Source organism: Piliocolobus tephrosceles, chromosome 1 (assembly GCF_002776525.5).
Source record: "Piliocolobus tephrosceles isolate RC106 chromosome 1, ASM277652v3, whole genome shotgun sequence".
Lineage (NCBI taxonomy): Eukaryota > Metazoa > Chordata > Mammalia > Primates > Cercopithecidae > Piliocolobus > Piliocolobus tephrosceles.
The window spans coordinates 175596804-175616520 of NC_045434.1; the positions used below are offsets into that span (position 1 = coordinate 175596804).

General features: G+C 45.2%; 1 protein-coding gene across 2 annotated transcripts in view; it reads left to right on the forward strand.

Annotated features, from left to right (window-relative positions):
- Nucleotides 1-5587, forward strand: part of ATPAF1 (ATP synthase mitochondrial F1 complex assembly factor 1) — a 32946-nt gene extending 27359 nt beyond the window's left edge. The window contains exon 8 of one of the 2 annotated variants that reach the window (XM_023221532.1): nt 2366-3253. In XM_023221532.1, coding sequence (XP_023077300.1) covers nt 2366-2560 — 195 coding nt within the window. In that variant the 3' untranslated portion in view covers nt 2561-3253. Of the gene's footprint in view, nt 1-2365 lie in introns of both variants that reach the window. The other variant, XM_023221531.3, reaches the window with a different exon arrangement.
- Nucleotides 5588-19717: the final 14130 nt, after the last annotated feature.

Consider the following 19717-nt stretch of genomic DNA (forward strand, 5'->3'; position numbering starts at 1 on the left):
AGTAGGAAGACCCCTTTATCCAAACAAAATCTGACTATGTAAAACCCCAGGATATGACAGCTAAAACAGAGGTGAAGGGACCTGAGGCACCTCCACAGAGCCCCGAGGACTCTACAGAATAGTTTGAACACCAGTGTTCTAGGTGAACACAGCTGAACTTACTCCTGCCTTCACTACCCCAAGCTTCAGATAAAAGTTGATGTCAGAGGCCCTGTAGCCCAGGGACTGAGAGAGTGGTGGTATCCTCAGATTATAGCAGTGCACTTGCTTTAGAAATGATTTGCTCTTGAGGCATGTGTGAATTTAAGAAAGGTAAAATAGATGAAGTAGTTATTGGCCTTAATCAATCTTAATTATCTTGCCCTACCAGAAACAGCAGGATGAATTGGGGGGAATACCAACCAGGGAGTCTAGAGGTCTAGTCCTGGCTGTGACCTTGGCTGGCCACTTGACCTTGAGCCATCCCTGAACTTCATCCACCTTGGTTTCCTAGCCTATTAAATGAGAACTGGGTGATCTCTGAGGTCCCTTCTAGCTCTGAAATTCTATTAATTTGAAGTAGCCAGCTTTTTGGGAAAAGGTTTTTGATTGAAGATGCAGTCTCAGAGATTAGTGCCTGCTCATGAGAAATGTCCTGAAAGTCCCACAGAGGGAACAGAGGTGGAGCACAGCCTATGTTATTTATAAACCCGTCTTCATCATTCTCTAGCTAGACATAGCATACTTTTGGCAGTAAGTTTTTAGTGGGAATTTTCCATGACCTTTTGAGGTTTAATTTTGGCCATATGAGCACAGTGATAATGGACAAGTACCTCTGACCAACTAGAACTGCAGAATGTATAGCAAAAGTAAGAGATGTCTGAGGTGACTCATTTGCAAAGTTTGAGAGTGTAGCCTATGTTCTAACCCCCATCTCTATCATTTTTTAATTTTTATTTTTATTTAATTTTTTTTTAGAGATAGAGTCTTGCTCTGTTACCCAGGCTAGAGTGTACTGGCATGACCATAGCTCAGTGCAGCCTCAAACTCCTAGGCTCAAGCGATCCTCTTGCCTCAGCCTCCTGAGTAGCTAGGACTATAGGCTCGTGCTACCACATCTGGCTAATTTCTCTGCCTCTGTCATGTAGAGTGGCCTGCTCACCATTTCTTTGCTACTGAGCTTTAAAGAAGGTGGCCCCTTCTCTTCCCTGGGCCGTTGCTGATGTATTAATTATAAATGGCTGCATAACAAATTACTACAAAACCTAGTGGCTTAAAAGAAGAAACATTTATTACCTCACAGTTTCTATAGTAGCAGCTTAGCTGAGTGGTTCTGGCTCAGAGTCTCACAAGGTTGCTGTCAAGGTGTTATCTAGGGGTACAGTCATCTGAAGGCTGATTGGGCCTGAGCATCCACATCCAGCCCCACTCATATGGCTCTTGGCAGAGGCCTCATGTTTTCATCATGTTTCTCCATAGGGCTGCCTGAGTGTCCTCACTACATGGCAACTGACTTTTCCCAGAGCAAGAAAATTAGCAAGAGAGAAGTTACAACCTTTATGGCTTGATAGCAGAATTCATTGTCCATCATTTTTCATTTTTTCAAAGTCCTTTTTTTTTTTAAGAGAGAGGGACTCACTACATTACCCAGACAGGCTCAAGCAATCCTCCAACTCAGCCTCTTAAGTAGCTGGGACTACAGGCTCACACCAATGCCCCCAGCCATTTTGTCATAGTCTACTTGTTAGAGGGAAATCATTGAGTATAGCCCTCACTCAAGGAAAGGGAAGTTAGGTTCCATCAAAGGGAGGAGTATCATAAAATTTGTGGGCAAATTTTAAAACTATCACAGCTGGCTCTGGGAGTACTTTTCTGACCAAGGTAGTATCATAACAGGTTTTATTCAAGTGTATATCTGGTTAGTCAAGAACTCAGTTCTCACTCACAAACTGGTTCTTAGAGCTGGGTAACTATTGCTCTCTTATTTCCCCCTTGAGATATATTTAACAGTTATTAAGGAACTGGATGAAGAGAAATAATGTGAACATGCACATTAGTTTATTCAGTAAACATTCACCAAATGTCACTCTGCAGAGATATAAAACAAACCAGTCTATGTCTTTGAGGAGTTTGTACTAGGGAAAATAGACAAAAAAAGAAAAGGAAAAATACAATACAGTGTGATAAATACTATGATAGTGGTAAGCACAGGATGATTTGGTACACAGAGAAGGGGCACCTAACCAAGACTAGGGACGTCAAGAAGTTAGGGAAACTTTCTGGAAGTGGTGACTCCTGGGCGAGGGCCCCCACCCACCACACAACTCAGACAAGAGCTTTGTGACCCTGTGCAAGAAAGGATCTCATTATTCTTTTTACCTTACAGAATGTTGCTGAGGCACAGTGCATCGCCAACCAAGTTCAGCTCTTCTATGCTACTGATCGGAAAGAGACCTACGGGTTAGTGGAGACCTTTAACCTCAGACCAAATGAGTTCAAATATATGTCTGTCATCGCTGAATTGGAGCAAAGCGGGCTTGGAGCAGAACTGAAATGTTCCCAGAACCAAAATAAGACTTAGAACTGTACAGGTTGGCCCTTCACCTAGTAGACTCAGCCCTCGATAGTCTAGAGCCCACCCCCTCCTCAGGAACTCAAGAGCTCAGCATTTATAATGAGCAATTGGTAATGAGTTGCCCTGTGTGCTTATCACAAGCAGTCGTGGAGATGAGCCCTATTAATTGATGTTCGGGAACGAAGGTACCTAAACATTCTGATAATTATCTCAGCATACTTGAGGTTTCCTTTTTTAAGTGTTCGAGGTTATAACAAGAGACAGACAAGGACCTACAAGACAGTTGACTTGATTTTGCACAGTGTAACAGTGCAGTTGCATTCTGGCCACTTTGACCTCATAGCTCCCAAATGATGAGTTTGTCATTTTTATGAACTCATGACAGGATAATAAGCTTGAAGACCTGCTGTAGTTAGATAGGGGCTTTAATGCTTCCCATGCACTGGTCATCTGGACAAAAGCATAAGCCAAACATCCTGTTTCAACTGTAGAATAACCAGATATTCCCATCAGGATAAAGACTTCATCTAGATGATGCCCCTCAGAGATGCCTTTAGTGTAGCTGGCTTGGGGTATCAGCAAATTTGAGGTATAGTTAGATAAACGGTACAGGGTCTGCATACTATTAAACCATAGTTTGTGGCACCCGCTTCTCTGACTCCACCTGTTAGAAGATATGTGTTTGAAGGAATAAATCAGTGCAGTGTAAATAAAATGCTTTTGTAAGGAGAAGATTAATCCAGGTTTGCATGATTTTTTTAAAAACAACTCTAAACATGATACAAAAAAGTGGGTGAAAGTAAATGTTCCCAGAATGGATGTGGGGAAAATATAGCAATAATTTTTTTTAAAGTTTGGCTTACAATGTTTGTTATACAAAATAATGAAATCTAAGTTATGTACTGTCCATAGTATCAGGGCTATGGGCTGATTTTATCAAAACTCATCTCGGGACTGAACAATTCCTTGGAATACCAGAAATAAGAAAGTTGTTCTCCAGAGCGGGAAACCCATCTTTTGTCTGTAATGTCACTGTTGTGGCTCCAAGCTCAGTGAGAGGAAAGAATGGTGGTTACACACCAGCCTTCTGAACCCAAGGCCCCCAGTATCGTTGTCAGCTGCCTTTACTATGGCATTTCTTTCTCTTTCTTTTTTTCCTGAGATGAAGTCTCACTCTGTCTTGCCCAGGCTAGAGTACAGTGGCACAATCTCAGCTCGCTGCAACCTCTACCTCTCTGGTTCAAGCGATTCTCCTGCCTCAGCCTCCCGAGGAGCTAGGATTACAGGCGCATGCCACCATGCCTGGCTTATTTTTGTATTGTTGTAGAGACAGGGTTTCACTATGTTGGCCAGGCTGGTCTCGAACTTCTGGCCTCAAGTGATCCACCACCTTGCTCTCCCCAAGTGCTGGGATTACAGTTGTGAGCCACCATGCCTGGCTTGACATTTCTTTATTGATCTAACGTGCTCCACTCTGCTGTTCCTGCCTAAGATCTGGTTGTATGACACTGAATGTGTTGAGTGGGAATTTAAGCAGTATTTGCAGTTTGTGTGTGTGTGTTTTCTTCCTTCCAGAAGAATTTTTATAGGTGGAGCCTGTCCCTAAGCTCTTAAAATAGGATAGACCTCCCACTGTTCTCTGAGCTGTGTCTATTTTGTTGCACCTTTGAGTCTATGTGTTGAGAGCGACAGTATTTTTTTTAAACTGGGGAAACTGCTATCCTTTCACTATTTCTCTAAAGGTTGAGCTGTTAACTAATGCAAATTCTGGACCTGCTTCTGGTCCTAGCAGTTTATCTTTTGAGAAACTTGAGTCTTATCTGCCCTGCCATTTTAATTAAATGCCTTCTGACCTTCTGAATGTTTTGGGTCCCAAGAATTTTTGACATCAGATGGGGTCGTTTTTATGGGTATCCAGTTATGTTTGCTTGTCTTTCCAGATGGACCCAGTTATTAGCCATATATAATATATTGTTACACCTCCACCAGCGGGTGAGGAAATGATGGAAAAAGGAGTAAGAAATGGCTACTCGTTTTAATCATTCCTCCTGGATTTGCCCTCAGTCCCTAACTGCCAAGTAGGATGTGTCCATGGATAATTATGTTGGCCTGACTAAAGTACCATGTAGCTGTTCTTTATATTTATTTACATAGAAAGATCCAGCAAAGAACTCAAAGAAAATTGTACCATTTAATCAGTAAATTTGTCCCCTGGTGCTAGCATGGTGTTATAGAAAGTGGACAGGCTTTAGAGTTAAGTGAATCTGGGTTCATATGTTAGTGTTATTATTCATTAGCTCTCTACTATTGAACAAATCGCTTAAACTATCTAATTCTGGGGGGGGTTTCCATCTAAAATAGGGATAATAATATCTACCTCATAGGATTATTGTGAGAATTAAACTAACTTCACTACAGTAGAAAATATCAACTACCATCCTTTTCTCTGCTTCCCCTGCCCCTCATTAAAGACTAACACAAGTTAGCATTTCAGATGTGTAGATCATTCCTTATTCCAGTTAAAAGAACAAACTTTATCTCATCAGTTCTGAAACTTTAAGATGCAGTTTAAAGTTTGAATGCTTTTCAACTGCAGATTCTCAGGCATCAACTGTACACCCCCCACCCCACACACACACACACACACAAAATCAAGAATCTGTGCAGAAGGCACTGGGAATCTACTTGTTAATATGTGCTCCAGATGATTCTGATGTAGGTAATTAGCCAGCCACACTTTGAGAACCATTGCCTTATTTATTCTTTACAAAAATGTACATTGGCAGGTCTTTCTCTCCTGTGGATGCTAACTATAGGATATTTAGGTTCCTCTGTTCTTTGTCTCCCATAGTAGCCCCCTTTGCAAACTCCAAATACATTATATTTATTTATTCTTGTGTCTTTTTTCCCCCACTAGACTGTGAGCTCCTTGAGGGCCAGGATTTATCTCTGTTCCCAGTGCCAAGGACATGGCCTGGACCATAGAAGATACTCAGTTTTTTGTTGAATAAATAGGTAATATGGATTTCAACCAAAACATTGTCTTGTGTATGTACCTACATGTAAATACTCTAGATTTAAAAGAATCTCTTAATACACATAGGTTGAGAATTTGTTGAGTAGGAATATTTGCAAACCAAGATACCAAGTTATACACAGTCTCTGTACCTCACAATCCACTAGCATCACCTCGGTGGACCATTACACAGTACAACTTAACAGTTGCTCACAGAGCATCTATTCTGCAGCCACTATGTTAAGTGCTGGACACAGAAAGATGAGTAGGTATGTTTCCTGCTCTCAAGCTCTGTTTTAGCCACTGCCTGTTTCTCTCTCTTGCCTCTGATTCAGTGCCTCACACCAACACCTGATTATAGTTTGCTTTATCTAGTTCTTGGATGTTCATACTGGTACTTCTTTCTTCTCCAACCAGTTTAGAAGCTGGAGCCACATATTTGGTTTTGCACTCTCCATACTGACCTTTTGTTCAGTCTTGGAGAAGAAGTACTAATGCCCACTTCCTAGTCATTTGATTTGGCATTGAGTCAGCATTCATTCACACTTACTGAGCATCTATTTGCCAAGCACTGTTATTAAAAACTGGATAATATAGCAATGAACATGGCAAATAAGGCCCCTGTTCTCATGTAGTTTATATTCTTGTAAAGAAGACAAGTAAACCAATAAAATTATTTCACATACTGGTAGTGTTATGAAAATTAAAAAATAATATTATAGACTATGGAGTGGAGGCAATGACTTAATGGTCAGGAGAGGCATCTCTGCAGCAGTGGCAGCTGATAGATGAGCTGGGGAAAGAGAACCAGGTAAAGAGAACAGCAAGTGTTAACACCCTGGAGCAGAGCCAAGCTAAGAATGCTTGTTTCTGGACAGATACAAAGATTCAGTGTCTACCCTTTAGGAGCCCACAGTTCAGCGGCATGACCTGACATGAATGATTACAATACAAGACATATTGATCGATGCCATCTCAGAAGGGGCAAAGAGATTTAAGGAACTCTTCCACATGCTATGGAGGATGCAAAGCTTGCCAGTCTCTGGTACCCGCCCAAGAAGCACTTATGGCTTCATGGGGAATAACGGGTAGACAGTGTTAAAATCTCAAAGGCCATGTGTTTCTTGCAAGAGACAAGAGGTACTCTGGGTTCGGTGCTGGCCTCCCAAGCTGCAGTCACATACAGCCTGGACAGCATAGCGAGACCTCGTTTCTACAAAAAAATTTAAAAATTAACTGAGCGTCGTGGTGCACACCTGTAGTCCCAGCTACTCAGGAGGCTAAGGTGGGAGGTTCACTTGAGCCCGGGAGGTTGAGGCTACAGTGAGCTGGGGTCACACTACTGCACTCCAGCCTGGACGACAGAGCAAGACCCTATCTCAAAAAATAAAAAGGCATAGTGCATAAAATTATGTACAGTACATAATGCTTGACAGTAGTAAATGATTATTACTGGTTTATGTATTTACTACACTTTATCATTTAGAGTGTGCTCTTTCTACATATAAAAAGTACTAAGTCAATTGCAAAACAGCCTCAGGCAGGTCTCTCAGGAGTTATTCCAGAAGAAGGCATTGTTCTTATAGGAGAGGACAGCTCCATGTGTGTTACTGCCCCTGAATACCTTCCAGTGGGACAAGATGTAGAGATGGAAGTCAGTAATGTTGATGATCCTGACCCTGTGTAGGCCTAGGCTAATGTACATGTTTTTGTCTTAGCTTTTAACCAAAACATTTAAAAAGTGAAAAATAAATTTTTTTAATAGAAAAAAGCTTATAGAATAAAGATAGAAAATATTTCATATAGCTATGCAGTGTGTTTGTTTTAAGCTAAGTGTAATTATAAAATAGTCAAAAAGTTTTAAAAATTAAAAGGTTTATAAAGTTAAAAAGTTATAGTAAGCTAAGGTTATTGAAGAAAGAAAAATATTTTTATAAATTTGTGTACAGTGTTTATAAAGCCTACTGTAGTGTACAGTAATGTCCTCCTCAGTCTTCACATTCACTCAAAACTCACTCACTAACTCACCCAGAACAACTTCCAGTCCTGCAGGCTCCATTCACTGTAAGTGTCTTATACAGCAGTATCATTTTTTATCTTATGCTGTATTTTTACTGTACCTTTTCTATGTTTAGATATGTATAGATAAGTATTTACCATTATATTACAGTTGCCCACAGTATTCAGCACAGTAATATGCCCTACAGGTTTGCAGCCTAGGAGCAATAGGCTATATACCATCTAGGTTTGTGTAAATACATCCTATGATGTTTGCACAACAACCAAATCACTTAATGATACATTTCTCAATGTAGTCCCCACTGTTAAGCAACACTTGACTGTATACACATTAACAATAACCACTAAAAAAAAAAAAACAAACCAATAACCACTAACATTTACTAAGGGCTGACCGTATACCAGGCACTGTGCTAAGTCCTTACATGGATTATCTCAATCCTACCAACCCTATGAGGTTGGCAGGAACCTGCTGGTCGGTGACATGTGCTGCTCTCTCCTTGTACCCTCCTGCCCCAACTCCAGCTCAGAAAAGAAAGCAACCAGCCAGGCACAGTGGCTCACACCTGTAATCCCAACACTTTGGGAGGCCAAGGTGGGCGGATCGCTTGAGACCAGGAGTTAGAGACCAGCCTGGTCAACGTAACGAAACCCCATCTCTACTAAAAATACAAACATTATCTGGGCATGGTGGCACACACCTGTAATCCCAGCTACTCAGGCTGAGGTACAAGAATCACTTGAACCTGGGAGGTGGAGGTTGCAGTGAGCCCAGACTGTGCCACTGCACTTCAGCCTGGGTGACAGAGTGAGACCCTTTCTCAAAAAAAATAAATAAATAAGTCATGATTGGCTCTGGAACCAGCCCTGAGAAACATGTCTTCCAATTTTCTTGCTGGTAACTAAAGAACAAAATGCATGCATTATATACCTCTGATTCCTCCAGACAATTTTGCAAGACATCATGTTCTAACTAGGGAGGACTTCTTTTGGAGAACTTTGGTCTTGTCAAGTCTTCTGATGTGACAGATTGATAACAACATCTTTATCCTTCTTCTGCTAAAAGGGAGAGTTGGAGCACAGAAAGGGAAGAGATGACCTCAAGGTTGTTGTCTGCATCAGGAGCCAACCCAGGAATAGATGACTGCCCATGCTCCACACTTAATAGGATCATTTGTAATGTCCACTGAGCAGGCTCATTCTTCACATTCACTTGAACAGGGCTACTTCTGAGGTCTTCAGGCTTTAGGAACTGGAATATCTACAAGAAAAATTAGTTCAAACCACTTATGAATCGTGACAGGTTCCCCAGAGGGGAACAGCTCACAGGACAAAGTCCTTTTAGATCAGCTCACAGGAGCTTCAGGATCCAGTGCATGGTGTCTTCTCCAGGCTCATTTTGTGCCTCTCCTACCCATTCCTTTGGCTCCAGCCATTCTGGATGACTTGCAGTTCCCTAAACACATTGTGCTCTTCTTACCTCTGTTCTGCTCTTTTCAAATACATTTGCCTGCTTCAAATGCCTATTCCTCCTTAAGTTAATTCAAAGCTTCACTGTAGTATCTCTATGAGAAGCCTTCCCTGAGACCTATTCCCTTCCACATGGCCCCCCTACAAGGCTAGCTTCCCCACCAGACTGAATAGCCCTTGGAGACTGGGATCATATTTTACTGGATATTATATTCCAAGTGTCCAACACGAAACCTGGTAGAGAGGGATAAGGTACTCTGTGGATGCTGAATAAACTCCGTTTGAGTGACCACTAAACTCAGACCACCCGAGTCTACAAATATCGCTTGCAAAGTGAGATCCAGGTCTGGCAAACACATTGTGGTTATGTCCCAGCCCAAGACAGTGGTCATTTTGCTTGCTCTTATTGCAGAGGCTACATGTGGAAAACCAAGCCAAGGGGCGAACAGAGAAGGCAATCAGGTCCAGGGTTTGTAAGCAGAAAGAACTGAGAGATGATGATGAACAAACTTTTGGAGCAAAACAATTAAGTACTAGGCTGGCACTTTCAAATTCTTGTTTTGCCTTGCCAAACCTTAACATTAAAAAAGACCTGGTTGGGCGTAGTGGCTCACGCCTGTAATCCCAGCACTTTGGGAGGCTGAGGCGGGCGGATCACGAGGTCAGGAGATCAAGACGATCCTGGCTAACATGGTGAAGCCCCATCTCTACTAAAAATACAGAAAACTAGCCAGGCATGGTGGCGGGCACCTGTAGTCCCAGCTACTCAGGAGGCTGAGGCAGGAGAATGGTGTGAACCCAGGAGGTGGAGTTTGCAGTGAGCCAAGATTGCACCACTGCACTCCAACCTGGGGGACAGAGCAAGGCTCAGTCTCCAAAAAAACAAAAAAGACCTTACAGGCTAGGTGTGGTGGCTCATGCCTGTAATCCTAGCACGAAGCGGGCGGATCACCTGAAGTCAGGAGTTCGAAGTCCATCACATCTTGACTTGAATCTTCACTCTATTGCCCAGAACCCATGTCCCTCCCAACAGATATGATATTCACGTTACCTTGGTCCTCTTCTACATCTGCCATGGCAGTAACCATAGATTAGTGATGTCCTCTCAAGATCTTCGTTTACCCAAAAAATATTTGCCATGGTTTGAAACAATCACTACTAGGTCATGCTTGATATGTGGTCCACTGTGACCCCACATCACGTTTGTTACTGCTATTTTTCCCACACTCACAATATGGTATGGATCCCCATCTTGCACTCTCATTTCTTCAACCCACATTCATTCTCCCATTTTGACTTTGCCTCTGGTCAGGTAAGAAGTAGCAGACATGTCTTACATTTTGGCACTAATTTTGCAGGGGAAGAGAGGGAGCAGAGAGGTATTTTGCTGAATCTCACTTGGTGTGTGACCCCCAAAAGACTCTCTAAGATGCCTAAGTTTCTTTCATTCGATCTTTGCAACAATACCTTAAGAGTAATATGATTCCTTTTCTTTTCTTTTTCTTTTTTTTTTTTTTTTGGACAGAGTCTCACTCTTGTTGCCCAGGCTGGAATGCAGTGGCGCAATCTCGGCTCACTACAACCTCTGCCTCCTGGTTCAAGGGATTCTCCTGCCTCAGCCTTCTGAGTAGCTGGGACTACAGGTGTGTGCCACCACGCCCAGCTAACTTTTTGTATTATTAGTAGAGATGGGGTTTTGCCATGTTGGCCAGGCTGGTCTCGAGCTCCTGACTTCTGGTGATCCACCTGCCTCGGCCCCTCAAAGTGCTGGGATTACAGGCATGAGCCACCACACCCGGCCAATATTATTCCCTATTTTACAGATGAGGACACTGGGGAAACAGCATCATAGATGTGAAGAGTCAGGACTAAATTAGAATCCCAGTTCTGCCTTTCGTTCACTGTCTGGCCTTAGACGAGTTATTCAATCTCTCTGAGCCTTTGTGTTCTCATCTGTAAATAACATAGTAACGGACCTATCTCAAAATATAAGAAAGGATTAAATGATGTAGCAAACACAGAGTGCTTAGCACTATAATAAAAGTGCAAAACAGTAGCTGGTTAAGTACCTTTTCAAGGTGCACATCTATACAGAGGAGGAGGAATTTCTGTTTCTGGAACATAAATCTTCTCCTAGAACTAGACCTTTCATTATAGAACATGTTTCTTTTGTACTATTTTTCTACACCATGTTTCTATTTTCAGAAAGTCTCTTCCAGGAATTTAGAGAGGCTTGAGCAGTGGTAATCATACCAGACCAGGGCACAGGCATCAGGAATCTGGGAGGTGGGTAGGCGAGCAGGCAGACCCAAAGCCTGGCAGCTAACATCTAGGTCGGAAGCCAGGTAACATCTGGAGTTTTGGGCCAAGGTGCAGGCCTGCCTGATTATTTGTAGATGGCTTATCTGAGACAAAGTTATTCCTGGTTACAGATGTCTATGTATTTAGTTCCTTTGCAACTCACTAAACATAACTGTTTACAGTTTAAAGAGACCAAATCCATCTAACCTTGTCATTTTCCTACCTGACTGGGCATCAGAAACACCTGATGCACTTGTCAGAGCTGTCCATTCTTGAGCTTCACCATTGAGACATAGATTCTGTTGGCCTGGGGTGGGGCCTGAGAAACTATTAGGTTGGTGCAAAAGTAATTACAGTTTTTGCCATTTATGTCAAAAACGCAATTACTTTTCCACCAACTTAATGTTTTTCTTTCCTTTTCTTTAACTCTCTCCAGGTAATTCTGAAACTCAGCCTGATTTGGGAACCCCTGCAATAAGTTTTTACTTTTACTTTGTACCTGAGGAAAAAGGCCCCAAACCAGGTGAAGTGACTTCCCCAAGGTCACACAGGGTATCGGTAGCAGCATTCCTTCTATCTCTTTGTTCCAAATTTTCTTTGCACGTCAGTCCAAGGCAACCCAACTGGAAGATATCTGAAAAAGACAAGGATTTTATTGTCTGCCTCTGGTAAAGATTTCTTGGATGAGACTAGCTGTTCCCAGCATGCCCTTAGGTAAGACCTCTATGGGGCAAGAGAGGAAAGCCTTCCCAGATGCTTGGAGTTCAGATGTTTTCCTTGTTTGATTTTGAAAGCTGAGAATTTCCCTGGCTCATGACCCCTGGAAACAAATTCTGGATTATCTGTTGCCCTGGACTATCTGTGCCTGGCCCCTGCAGCTACATAGAGAATTGTGTGTTGCCTGCACAGGCTGAAGCTCTCCATCCATCCTGCATGCATTTTGTACTCGCCTGTGGTGAGTGAGCAGAGGGGGTGATATATGGAAATCCAGGCAGGCAGCAGTGGCAGGGGAGGAGGTTGAGGGGTGTGAGGGATTGATGGGAACTCAGCTACAGAGCTCAGTTGGGAGACTCACACCCCATTGGAGCTAGGATTGATTGCTGGAACTTTCTTACCCTTCTCAGTTTGTCTCAGAGCCAGCAACCTGCACTGTGTCCTCTGGGCACCCCTGCAGAGAGGGAATTGCTCTCAAAGTCAGGGAAGCTCCAGTCTGTCAGTGATGGTCTATCTCATGCCCTCTTCCCAGAGGCAGGCAACTCGGCACTCTAGAAGCCGAGTGACCTTCAGACAGCCTTCTGTTTCCTAAACCCCTTTCCTCTCTGTGCTTGGCCTCCTTCTTATCTGTTTTTCAACTCTCAGCTCACACTAAATGACTTCCTCCCTTGGGTGCTATCTGTAGAATGTGTGGAATATGACCTGCCCCAGCAGATTTTGCAAGGGTATCAAAAGAGTGAGTGAGAAGTCTAAGGTGATATCAAGGTTATGGAGCATGGTTGATGTACTTAATGCTGCCAATTGCTTTAACATGGATCCAGGCACAGATGTCTTCGTTATCATTTCCTTTCCCAGGAGAGCATTTTTTTGAAAGTGTCTAACCCCCATTCAAACTGACTTGTTCTTTGCCTAACTTATTAACAGTGTATTTGCTAAGTGCTCAGGCAGTGTCGGGCAGAAGGATAGACCCTGTGACTGGACCTGTTTTTGAGTCTCAGCTCTGCTTACTTGCTCTTTCTTTTTTTTTTGAAACGGAGTCTCACTCTGTCGCCCAGGCTGGAGTGCAGTGGCCGGATCTCAGCTCACTGCAAGCTCTGCCTCCCGGGTTTATGCCATTCTCCTGCCTCAGCCTCCCAAGTAGCTGGGACTACAGGTGCCCACCACCTTGCCCGGCTAGTTTTTTTGTATTTTTTAGTAGAGATGGGGTTTCACTGTGTTAGCCAGGATGGTCTCGATCTCCTGACCTTGTGATCCGCCCGTCTCAGCCTCCCAAAGTGCTGGGATTACAGGCTTGAGCCACCGCGCCTGACCATCTTTCTTTCTTTTTTAAGATAAAAGTCTTGTTCTGTTGCCCCAACTAGAGTGCCTTGGAGCAGTCTCGGCTCACTGCAACCTCCGCCTCCCAGGCTCAAATAATACTCCTGCCTCAGCCTCCTGAATAGCTGGGACCATGGGCACGCACCACTGCACCTGGCTAATTTTTGTATTTTCTTAGTAGAGATGGGGTTTCGCCATGTTGCCCAGGCTTGTCTCTAACTCCTGAGCTCAAGCAATCTGCCACCTCAGCCTCCCAAAGTGCTAAGATTACAGACATGAGCCACCTCGCGCGGCCCAGCTCTGCCATTTCAAGCTGTGCTTCTTGACCAAGTCATTTCACCTTTTGGAGCCAATATTCGCATTCCAAGGTTGTTGCAGGACTCAAGAATGACCAGAGTAGGCCAGGCACAGTGGCTCATGTGTGTAATCCCAGCACTTTGGGAGGTCGAGGCGGGTGGATCACCTGAGGTAAGGAGTTCAAGACAAGCCTGACCAACTATGGCGAAACCCTGTCTCTACAAAAATTAGCTGGGCATGGTGGTGTGTGTCTGTAATCCCAGCTACTCAGGAGGCTGAGGAAGGAGAATCGCTTGATTCCTGGGAGGCGGAGGTTGCAGTAAACCGAGATCACGCCGTTGTACTTCAGCCTGGGTGACAGAGCGAGACTCTATCTCAAAAAAACAAAAAACAAAAAGACGGTAAAAGCACTTTGTAAACCACAACATTCCTTACAACTGTCAGTTGCTGCTACAAGGTAACATGGGAGGAGGCAAAATAAAGAAAACCCCAGTTCTGAGGGCTTACAGTCCAAAAGGGAAGACACAACCTCCATGGGCTTAACCAAGGAGCACAACTGCAAACCACTGAGAACTTTTTGTGTCAAGGGCTCCCCCCTGAGGAGGGTTGGTTCCAGGCAGCTGGTGTAATTTAGGAAAACTTCCTGGGAAAGAAGAGCATACCCTTAGTCTACTTAGCCTCAGGCAAAGCGGAGCTCCTACAGCTGCTTCTTGAAAAGGCCCCAAATGCAATTTGATGACATACTGGATTAACAACTGCAGGAAGTCATAAGCTGTACTTGTGTGGAATCCAGACTCTACAGGGTGCAGCATGAGTCTCCACCAAGAAGTGGACTCCACCCACCGAATTGCTGCTTCCCGCTGCAGCAGACACAGCTTTCCCATCTCCTGGACATGAAGCCAAGATGGGACCCAGAGACAGCTGCAGTGTAGGGTTTGGAACATCATCTAAACATGGCAAATCCCTTCTCCCTACTTAGTGGAACTTTCTCTCCAGCCCCTCCATCCCTCTCTGAAGGGAAGAACAATTTAGAAAATGCTGCTATGGAAGGTGCTACTTGACCTGAGGGACTCACACGACGTTTAACAAAGGCTTGAAGCTGTGGAGGGCCACAGTGGCGTGGCTCTCCCCGTGGGCGTTCTGGGCCGCATTGTACCAAGTGGAGCAGGTGGTTGCGGGCAAATGTTGTGCAGAGCCCACAACCAGCTAGGCAGGGGGCTGCTGTCTCCACATTATCAGTTGACAGTGTACAATGCCTTTGAATGAACTCTGTTATGTAAGTGCTGCTATATCTATCCGTTTTTTAATAAAGATAATACTGTCTTTGAAAAAAAAAAAGCTGTAGAAAGATAAACCTCCCTCTCTCCCAGGGTTGCTGAGAAGAAGAAATGAGAATATGCCTTTCAGGGAGAGGCATATGTAAGGTTCACTGAATGGTTTTTATTGTCATGATTCATCACTGGGCTGATCTCTTTCTCCCCCTATGTCTCAGTTTTCCACATACTTCGAGGAGATCACACTAAGTGATATCCAAGAACCTTTCCCTTTTACAAGCCACCCCCTCCCTGACTTGTTGTTCAATAATATTCCTCTGTAGCCAATGGGACACGTGGGCCCAGTGGAACTTCCTTAGAAGACCGAGGCCTTTGTCACCACCCGCAAAGCAAGGGGAAAGTCTACAACTGGCCAACATCCAGTGCCTGACATCTAACGGGTCCTCAGTAAATACTTGTGGAATGTAAGAATGAATGAACAAATAGAAGAAAGTGATGTGTTTTCACACCGCCATAATAATTTAAAACATAATTTACCACCATTATTTTATTTATTTATTTTTTTTGAGATGGAGTCTCGCTGTATCACCAAAGCTGGATCTTGGCTCACTGCAACCTCTGCCTCCTGGGTTCTAGCGGTTCTCCTGCCTCAGCCTCCTGAGTATCTGGGATTACAGGTGCAAGCCACTATGCCCGGCTAATTTTTGTGTTTTTAGTAGAGGCGGGGTTTCACTATGTTGGCCAAGCTGGTCTCAAACTCCTGACCTCTTGTGATTCGCCTGCCTTGGCCTCCCAAAGTGCTGGGATTACAGGCATGAGTCACTGCGCCTGGCCGTAATTTACTACCATTATTGCTAAAAGATAACACCCAGGCCTCTGGGGACCATAAAAACCCCCATCCCTGCTGGCAACTCTGAGGCAGGGAGGCAGGTGTTACTGAACTCACTTGGAGAAGGGATGCTGTGCTGTGGAGAAAGGAGGAGGGTGCATCCAGACGGGGGCAATCTGAGGGCTTTCTGTAGAAAAGCTTTGAACTAAGTAGGGGTTGCTCCATGCAGGCAGCCCCAGAGGCTGAAATGGAGGCGCCCCAGCAGCAGAGGAGGGGCTAGGGTTGGACAGGATTTCCTGGGCAGCCTTCATGGTGGGTTCTATGTAAGGCTGAGCCTGGAACACTGGTGAAACCACCCTTCCCCCACAACTATCACCTCCACTCCCGGGACACCCCAGGCTGGGAACTAACCCAAATGGTTGGAGGGGACAATGCCTACTGGGACCATGTTGAGGGTGAGGTCTGAGGGCTGTGAAATTGTCTTCAGGCACTTATGCACACCAGGCTTCCACCCCAGTCTCCAGAGGTCTCCTTCCCAAGATGGAAGAGATGAGAGCAATGCCTCTATCTTAAGGGCAGAGGGCTGGGAAGGAGGCGTAGCTTGGAGCAGAGAACACTGGAGCCTGAGGTTCTTAGAGGCAAGAGGGCCCTCCCCTTCTCTGGAGGGACTGAAACCCTCTGAAGTCCATGTCACCAGGGGCTGGTAACTTCTGCTTGCACCGCTCCCTCCTGAGAGAACAGCACAGCCATCCAGGCTGCATGGTTGGACAGCTCTGATATGCCAAGCGCCCCTTCATATTGTCCTGGGTGTCTGCCCTCTGCTCTCCAGGACCCTGGAGCAAGCTCAGTCCCTCTTCCACACAAACACCTGCTGGGTGTTTGAAGGCAGCACCCCTGAAACAGACTGACCACAGCCTTCTACTGTTTACAAGGGCTATCACATTTGATTCTCTCAGCTCTTCTGTGGGGCAGATGTTGTTGTTGTCTTTGCTTTAGAGAAGGGGAGATAGGCTCAGAGAACAAGTGCCTTGTCCATGGTCACACAGAATTTTAGTGCATATCCTTGTCAACTTTGTCTTACCCTGCCATCTTCCCTTGAACCTTGTCTCCTTCAAGTGAAAGGAAGTCTAACCTCAGTTCCTCTGACTGTCGTAAGGGTGCCCATGGCATTCTCCTCAGTGGCCAGGATGGAAAATCCAGGATAGATGAGCCTGCCTCCTGGGCAGGGAAGGGCAGAAGCTGAAACGGAAACTCTTTCTTGGGAGAGAGTGGGGAGAGTGTGGGCCCTATCAGGCTGTAGTAGCTGCCAGACATCTGGTAAGGTGAGCTGAGGGCGCAGTAGCTCATTCTGTGGGGCAGGGAGGGAGGAGGGACCTTTCTTGACATAGGAAGGGCTGCGGAGTTCCCAGGAAGTGGCCACTCTGTATCAGTGGAGTCACTGGATACAGGCCTACAGTGGGAAGGCACAGGAAGCTGGTTCTGATACGGTACTTGGAGTGGTACTTGGTATGGCTAGAAGATGCTTTCATGGTACAGGTGTAGAAACTGAGGCCCAGAGAGGGGCAAGGGCTTTCCCACAGGCACACAGCAGGCAGACACCACCCCGCTGCCACTCAGAGTTCCTACTGCAAGGGGGGCCTGTGCCCAGGCTGAGTAGTGGAAAAGGTCACGTCCTATCCTAGGTCCTCACTGGCTCACGCCAAGCTTCAGAGATGAGCCTTGTTTAAACTCTTCTGGAGCCATTTATCATGCTCAGGACACAGTGGCAGGGAACAGAGCCTGTCTTGTGTAGGTCTCCAGTGCTGTAGGGTTACAGCGTGCCATCAGAGGGGGCAAAACCATCCCAAGGCCACACAGCTAAATTATGGTAAAGCCAGGACACTGTTCTCCAAGGTCTGGGTCTTTTCAGCCCCAGAAGAGCCTCCTAGAAGAACCAGTCTCTCTAACCAAGACTGAGAAGGGCAGGAAGAGGGTACAGGTAGTTGAGAGATTTGGGCTTTCTGACTTCCCGCAACCCTTCCATCTGCCTCCCATCCCACAGACACCCAGGGACTCTGAGGATGAGCTGGGAACTTCTGATATTCCTTCAAAGTGGATCATTTCTATTTCCCACAGTGTAAGGTTCTGTGCTGTTCACTCTTCACCAGAAAAACTCCTGTCTATCCTATAAAACCCAGCTCAGAGGTCCAGAAAATGACCCTGCACAAAGCCACAGAGGAAGTCACATCAAATTCCAAAGAATCTTCCAGACCATGATCTCTGACCACAATGCAATATAATTAGAACTCAACAAGAAAAACATAAACCTCCCATAGGCTAAGAAACTGAAAAACACACTTCGAAATCATTCAAGAGTTAAAGAGGAAATTACATTGAAATTTATGAACTATTTAGAACTGAATGATAAGGAAAACACAAGCAGTTTCCAAATCATTTCCCCTGTGAAGTCAGCCCTGACCCCACATGGCTCCTCCGATGGCTCTCCACCCTCCACCCATTTCTACGCCCTAGGAGGCTGACATCTACAGGCTGCAGCAACAGGTTCCCTTGTTCTTAGCTTCTGGGAGGATTCAGCTAGTGGGTGAAACCGGGCCAGAGATCAGAGGGAGGGAGAGACGGAGGAGAGTGGGGTCTCTTACTTGCCCCCCGTCCTTCCCTATATGATTGCTGTGGGCTGGGTATACCCCTCCACCTTAGGCCACAGCTGCCCGGTCCTCAGAGCTCCCACTTTCACCACTCCTTTCCTGCACTCCCGCAGCCTAGGGTTGACAGCCTCTGCTCCTGTGAGCCCTTTGGTGATACACTGTCTGTGTGGTTTCCCTACCTGTTGACCATACCTGTAAATAATGTCTTTGTTAAACATACCTGTTCTGGGTATTCCATGTGCTTCCTGCAAAGACCCCCACTCTTACAAAGTCCGTTAGTCCACAACCACATTCTCACCTCTGGGTGACTGAGCTCTGACCTTGTGTATCTCTGTGTGTCGTCCCCTCTACTGACCTGTCAGCACCTGCGGTCAGCAACCAGGTCAGCTTCATCACCCAATCCCCTGATCTGATATGAGTGGAGAGTTATACTTAATAAAAGATATTGATTAGGATATCAAATAAATAAAGAAGCATATTTTAATTTGCTCCATAAGCAAGTGTTTGTTTATAGGGGATTCAGGGCAGACAGTTAAGAGTCAGACATCAAAATACAGAGAACTTTAGACTGGGGCAAAAATTGGTGCTCAACAAAAGAACATATCCACAGTTCTACGAGCTGGGATTCTTTTTTTACTTTTATTTTAGGTTCAAGGGTACATGTGTAGGTTTGTTACATAAGTAAACTCTGTGTCATGGGGATTTGGTGTACAGATAATTTCATCACCCAGGTAAGCAGCATAGTACCTGACGGGTATTTTTGTCTCATCCTCCCTCCTCCCGCCCTCCCCCCAAGCAGGCCCCAGTGTCTGCTGTTCCTCTCCTAGTATCCATGTAGTCCCATTGTTTAGCTCCTACTTATAAGTGAGACTATGCAGTATTTGGTTTTCTATTCCTGTGTTAGTCTGCTTAGGATAATGGCCTCCAGCTCCAGCCCATGTTGCTGCAAAGGATATGATCTGGGTTAAGGATCTAGTGTGTTCTCATGTCATCCGGCAAACAGAAGGTCCAGACACAAGGGGTGTCCAGTGTGCCATAGTAAATGCCCACCTCTGGCCTCCAGCTCTCCCCTACCCGCATCTACTCACCTCCCACCCCTCCAGAGTGGCTTCTACAGCTAAGCTCTCTGCTGTGCTCTTCCTACCCTAGAAGGCCTCCAATCTTCCCTCCCATCCCAGACAGAGCCGCCAACTGGTCCCTGGGCCTGGGGGCCACAGTGTGCACTGAATGCTGGTGGGATATCTGTCTGTCTTCGAAGGAACCCAGGTGATAGGGAGAGCA